Consider the following 7,010-nt stretch of genomic DNA (forward strand, 5'->3'; position numbering starts at 1 on the left):
AAAAAGCTCTGTGGGTTGAGCAAGACTATTTTTCTGAGAAAGTCAAGTGTCCAAACTTGTGTACTCACAGCTATTAAAACCCTTCCCCCACTTTGCCCTCCCCTTCAATATCCAGACTTTTTCCCTTTGCAGTTCCTCTGGACAGGTTTCAAAATCTGTTTTTTCCTTCCTGAAGTAGCAGCAGAAGCTGCTTCATCTCAAGAAGTACCATGGTGCCCCTGCTCCTCACACATGGTGCCTTCTTGCCTTGAGGTTTCAGTTTTGGCGCTGGCACCCCATTAATTTGTGCATTACACGTTTCCTTTTCTTTACCCTTCCCCCCCAAGTGCAGGAGCAGGTTCCCTCCCTGGCTGTGCTTCAGGGGGAAGTTCTGACAGCCCTGATGGGTAACATTTCCCTCACCTTCCCCAGGACCCGACCACACCACATATGTTTGTAAAATCCCCAGCAGAATGGGCCTTGATTGTCTTTTTTGTTTGTGTTCTAGAAGGAAATTCATTTTACTGCACTTGGTATTTACTTCCAGAAAGAGCAGGTTACTTGAGGTTACTCACTAGTATGTAAGTAATACAAATATTTAACATTTTCACTAGAGAATCAGAATTAACCATGAGGCAGCCACACAGTGAAATCTCACTGTGAGATCCCACTGTAAGATTTAGGATCCTCACAATTTCCCATCTGTCTCACAGGGTTCTACTATGAGGAGGCTCTTATTTTTGGCATGGAAAACTTATCTTGTCAATGGCCACACAGACAGCTTGTGTGCTTGGCTGCAAACCTCACCACAAGAAAATTTTTCAAGTCAAAAACTTCTGCCTTTTGACAGTCATTAGCACTCAGCTGTTCAGAAGAATTACATGATTTTCTTGGTTACCAGAGCCAATTCCTTCATTTCTTCTGGGGTTTCTCCAGCTTCTTCTTCACTCCTTCTTTACCCAAACAACTGACCATGTGATCAGGGCAAATAAAGGGGAGATGATGAGAAAATGCAATGTCTAACCCAGGCACAGGCAAGTGTGGATTTTTTAGGAGCCAGTATCAAACTGAATTTGCCTGTAAATACAATGAAAACCTCAGACTAGATTTCCAAATGGTGGTAAACACCACGGTGAGGGATGGACTCAGTGCAGGAGAGAGAGTTTCCCTGTCAGCAACAGAAACAAAGCAGAAGTTGATGGAACACGTGAATTTATCCACTCCTTTGAGACCAACACATTCAAATTCAAATAGGTGGAAAAATGGGGAGTGAGGGAATGAAATAAACAAGCAGGGAGTACAATGAGACAGGACAGGAAGAATTTGCAATCCACCTAGTAAGTTCAAATGAACATCAAACACAGCAAAGACAGGAAGCAGTACTCGTATTTCAGAAAGGGGAATATAAATCAGTACCAGAACTAGAATTGCTAGTTTGGCCCCACTATCCTGCAAGCCTTTCCAAGCAGTCTGTGACACAGCACAGCTGAAGACACAGAGACCAAGAGGAGACAGAAAACTCCAGGAGAGGTTTGCCAGTTTGTGCTGCGGTAGCTTGGACAGTAATTCATCTGCAGACACAGCTCCTCCATGTCGAGGTGCTAAGGCTTCCCTGATCCCTGTGCCAAGCTGGAAGATGTGGCACAAGCCCATAGGTGGCCCACACACATCTGCAGCAGCAGCTGGAAGACAGACAGAGCCAAACCCAGGATTACCTCCTCCAGTGAAGCAAACAAACCCCACCCCATCGTCCTCCCCTGACCAGGCACTCAGTTCTGAAGAAGGTTAGATCTTCATGTTGTCTTGTTTACTTCTGTAGGCACACCCCACTAACAATTAAGCTTTTACTCCATCACTCCCCCATTAAGGTGGACTGGGATGTTTGAAAGGGAGAGGACAGTACAATGAGCAGGGAGGTGAAAGCTGGAAACAGGTTACCAAAGATTCTTTGGGCCCCAAACCCATTGCACAGTTAGTAAGTCCAAAATACCTCAGGAGAAACCTGAAAGAAAACTTGATGCTCAGGAAAGCAAGCTGGGAAACAGCAACATAAAGGAAGATTAGGTCATCACACAGGAAAGCTGAAAGACCTTGAAACATAGGAGAGGAATGCAATACAAAATACATAGTGTGTGTGTGTAAGAATTAACAACTCCTGCTCACACAAAGGACAGTTTATTATCAGGACAGCACCACAAGGAGGGAGACCTTGACGCAAGAAGGCACTCACAGCATGAAGCAGCCACAGGAGAGGTACACTGGAGCACAAAATCCCTCAGGAAACAACTTCCAGAGCCAAAAAGAAGCTGCCTCCTTGCACTGTGAGACCTTACCTGTAGGGCTGTGTGGCTCTTCAGCCGTCAAGCTCAAAAGCATGGATTTAATTGGAGCTGCTGCTGAGAATGGGGGCACAGGAGAGACTCAGGAGCCAGGACAGCATTGTAAAAGGAGATTTAAGGAGCAACTTATGCAGGCAAGCTAAACAAAAGCTGGAAGGAAATATAATCCCTTCATAGTACATTTACTGACAGCAAGCACCACAAAAGAAGAGTAAACATATTAAGAAGAAAGGATTATATTAGTGCAAAAACAAAAACCAAAAAAAAAAAAAAAAAAAAAAAAAGCCAAGGAAAAAATCTCCATGGGCTGTAATTCTACCTAGGCTTGTCAAAAAATCCCAGTCAATGAAGTGGCAAAGATCTGGGGTAGCTTTTGAAGCAAAATGGGGAGTTAAAAGACAACAGGAATTGTACATCACGGTCAGGGTAGTTCGCTCCACCAAAAATCATCAGGAATAACCAGGAATGGTCCCAGTTAGGAGTGCAGCAGTAACATTAAAGGAATGGCACTCTGAAGGAATTTTATCCCTTTCCATTTGAGCATGAAACAGAAAAATAAGGGAGACTTCTATCACAGCCTGCTCCATCCAAATCCTCTGTGCCAAGTCCTCAGCAAGAGAATCCTCTTTTTCATTGCCTTTTTTGTTGCTGTTTCTGTTGTGAAGTTCAAGTCCTCTGGAAATAGACTGCGCTAATGGAAAGGCTGGCAGAAAAAGCTGACGAAGAATATTTCTAATGTTTACTTTATTAAAACAAAACAAACAATACCACACAATGAAAACAGGCCACTTTATTCTGTATATTTAGGTTTTGGCCCAAAATTGGAGTGAAGGCAACACATAAATAGAGGCTTTATCAAGGGGCAGTGTGGTGTAACCTCCAGCCACAGAGCAGCTCTGTTCCTATCACCACAGCCTGGGCCAAGCTGAGAAGCAGCAGCATTCCAACCATGTCTGCAGCACTGCACTGTGCAGCACACACCAATTTCTGTCAGAACTTTGAGTTTGGGCAAGCTGCAGGGAGAGATTTTGATTTCACATGCAAACATTGAGAGTTTGAAGAGGATGGGGGAAAAAAAGAAAACCAAAAAAATCCAAACACCCTTGGTATTACCTCAGGAAATATAAGACACAATTATCATATAAGAGAATTCCTGAGGTGTTTAGAGAAAGGTATGCATTTAAAGAAGAAGGAAAAGTAGCTACCAGACTGCCACCCTAAGGTTATTATACCCTGTAATTCAAATAAATATTCAGGTTATACCTTAAGTGAAGGAGTAAGAATGATTCAGAGAACTTTTTTCATCAGCTGTGCACAAGATGATTGAAATAGGTTTTGGCAGAGTTCAGAAGAACCCAGTGTCTGAAAACAAACCTGTTTTATCCCAATAAATTAAAAAAAGTGTTTCAATTTGTCTAAGCTGTTTTGAAACCACCTTAGATTTCTGCAGTGTAACACCTCGATTAAGATGCTGGAATGGCTCAACCCAGCCCTGCCTATCCCTTCCAGCAACATTTTAGACACTGCACTGCAAGACTCCAGTTTTGTGTGCTGTTATTTGCAGCAGCTCTCCCTGGGGTCCTGGCTTCACACATGACACAGCACATCACTTTCAGACCTAGCAGCGCCCTCTCCTTACAATTTCCCATCGTGGCATCTTCCAGTGGCACAGAGCAACACTTGTGCCAACCCTACAGCCCTACCAAGTCCAGTCTCTCCAGCCCCACTGCTGGGGCAGGGACCACGGGTACTGAAATAGATTTTAAAAAAAAGGGAGAAAATAAGTACACAAACAGCTTTACATGTTAACAATCCCCAGCTGCCACCAGTCAGGGTGTGCCTCTAAGTTGTGTATCAGGCAGATAAGCATGCATAGTTTTCAAAGGAATCATAGTAGAGCTGCTTAGCATCTAAATCAGACGAGCAAAGCAAAATAACAAAGCAAAACTAAAAGAAAAGCATTAGGCTAATTTGATGCAGGTGCCTAATGTAACCAGTACTTACAGTCACTAGGACAAAAATGCAGGAGCTATCATTGCTAATAAACATATATGGATATATTTTCCCTTTTTAAAGCGTTTTTACTGCTCCAAGAGCCACGTTCTGCCTTACTTTAATTTCACAGGCATTGAACCACCTCCCAGTATTTGCAGGGGGAGAGGAGGAAAGAAATCATTTGCTCCTCACTGAATACAAGACTTCACCCTCAGGACTCTGCACCTGTTCCACTGATCCTTACTCAGCTCCCACTTAGGAAGCAAACCTGTCATCAGCCACACAAAAGCAAGAGGCAGACAAAGATGTTTGCCAGTCCCAAGAGAGAAATTTCCTTCTTCTCAATGAAGTTCCCACTGCACACTTCAGCAACAGGATGGGGAAACATCATCGGGCCTGTGGAGGTGGAGAGGGCTGCTCCATGAGCTCACTGAGGGCATAGCTATAAACTTGGCATAACCCTGGTTATTGTGCATTTGGTGGAAGCCCTGGAGCACACTCTGCTCACAACATGCAAAAGAAGTGAATCAATGCAGAGAGTTTGCACAGGTTCCTTAGAGAGGCAGCCTCTTACCTGCCTCAACAAACACAGGTCAAGGGTACAGATCTATTGACAAATAAATCTTACACTAATAGAACATTTCCTGACCCAAAGTACATGGAAAGGCAAGAAATCCAAAGTTTACCTTCTCTCCAGCTGACTTCACAACACTGGTAACTTCTTTAACTGCTAGCTCAAGTGGTTCTGCTGGGTCATCTTCCTCAAACGTGAGCAATTGAGAATCCTAACAAGAAAAAAAAGAAGCATTGTTAGGTGATGAACCTATCACTTGGAAGCAAGTGATGAAAATACACTGCCAGTCAAGTTCCTGGAATTGCAAATGTATGTCAAAACTTCCACGTATTAATTGCATGACACCTCACTACATAATACAGGGTAGAGCCTGAAAACATATACTTAGGACATAACTACGGGCCTAATCATAATTCATCTTTCCCTGTAGTAGAATATCAAGGTACACAGTGCAGAGCCAAGTCCATGAACAACAGGGTCCAGCAAAACTGCTGTTCTTCAGCAAAGATTTATCAGTGCTGCAGTTTGAAAAGGCGTGTTTGGTTTGGCCCACTAACACGGCTGCAGTAGGCTATGCCAAAACTAAGAAACTCCAAATATCATCTTGCAGAGGTGAGGAAAGAAGCCTTCCCCTGCCCAGCCCTCCTCATCAGTGCAGGCAGACAGTGATGACAGCCACTCAGTCTTCACACAGACAGCAAGGCAAGGCAGCCTTTGGGCACTGAGGTCATACTCTGAGAAGCATCAGCACTGCATTCTTCACCTGCTACCCACACGAGCACTCAGCCCCGCTTCCCTCATCACCCGAGGTTGTTTTGCACGCAGGAATTTCATTAGCTTCGCGCTGCTGACATTGTTTTGGGAGGCTGACAGCGGGAGCAACGCCACGCTGCAGTGCCAGGCGCTGAACTCCCGGCTCCAGGTGCTCACCTGGGCAAGGAGGGGGTGCGTGTCCCTGTCCAAGGGGCTTTGCCCTCTGCTCAGGGAAGCTGTCGCTTGTGTCTGGTTACTTTCAGTTCCCAGCACCTGTGCTCAAGCTGTCTGGACCCTTTTCTTCCACAAGAGCAGGGCAAACCAACCTTCATTTCTTAGCACAACCCACTCTTAACTGCACCACACATTTTGAAAGGGTGCACAAAATATTTTCTTTCTACTGCCCAACTTACGATGACATTTGGGAAGTGTTAATTTTTATTCCTTATCTTTCACACGCACATGTAGCCCCACTCTTCCTTCTTCCCCAGCCTGCTCCCTGACATGTAAGAAGGAACCTCTTAGGTCTGAGACGCACACAAATTCAGAGACCTGGGGACATGCCACTTCCTAGAGTTTATCCTCAGCATTTTGCACTGACACGACAAGGTTTAAGTCCTCAGGACAAGGAAATCAGCTTGCCACAGCCTCACCTAACCTCCTCACCTCAGCGGGCATACCATTACACACCAACGCGCCGATGCCACGCTTCGCCTTTTCCAGGAAGGGCAGGTTGGGATGATAAGGAACACCACGTTTTGTGCATCCTCCCTGACCCGGCTTACGGGCGAACTGACCAAACCCTGAGCATCCCATCCACCATCCAGCAGGCTCGGAAGCCACCAGCCCTCGGAGTTACAGCACACACAGCAGGGCCTGAGGCACGCCGGGGGAAGCCCAGCTCTGGGAATTATTTGCCGAAGGACGGGCCGCAGGCCCAGGCCAGGAAGTTTCCATTGTTTCCTCCTCCCCACGCCCGAACAATGTTATCGGCGGAGCGAACCCCTGCCAGGGGCTGCGGGGGTCGGGGCTTTCCTTCCTCCCCATCCTTTCCTGCCCCCACGCGTGCGCCCACTCCGTGCCTCCGGCCGGCTCCCTCCTGCTATCCCTGCCAAGCAGCCACACGTGTAAACATACAAACGCACGGAGGGTCGGGAACACACCCGGCACATCCCTGCAGCAAGTCCCGGCATCCCTACAGCCGCTCCTGGCAGCGGGGAGCGCCCGGAGCCGCGTCCCGGCGCGATGCCCCACGGCCGGGAGGCAACAGCCCCATCCCGGCGGGCGCGGGGGAGCCGCCGCCGGTCATCCCCCGTCCCTTCCCTCTCTCCGTCCCGCCGCCCATCCATCACCTGCAGCCCGGCACTCAC

The 7,010-nt window shown here is 46.8% G+C and overlaps 1 protein-coding gene across 3 annotated transcripts in view; it reads right to left on the bottom strand.

Annotated features, from left to right (window-relative positions):
• The window catches only part of C2CD2 (C2 calcium dependent domain containing 2), a 32,206-nt gene that overhangs the window by 24,682 nt on the left and 514 nt on the right, over window positions 1-7,010 (bottom strand). For all 3 annotated transcript variants that reach the window (XM_068179581.1, XM_068179579.1, XM_068179582.1), the window contains exon 2: window positions 5,000-5,098. In XM_068179581.1, coding sequence (XP_068035682.1) covers window positions 5,000-5,098 — 99 coding nt within the window. The remainder of the gene's footprint in view (window positions 1-4,999; window positions 5,099-7,010) is intronic.

Source organism: Anomalospiza imberbis, chromosome 2 (genome assembly GCF_031753505.1).
Source record: "Anomalospiza imberbis isolate Cuckoo-Finch-1a 21T00152 chromosome 2, ASM3175350v1, whole genome shotgun sequence".
NCBI classification, from domain to species: domain Eukaryota; kingdom Metazoa; phylum Chordata; class Aves; order Passeriformes; family Viduidae; genus Anomalospiza; species Anomalospiza imberbis.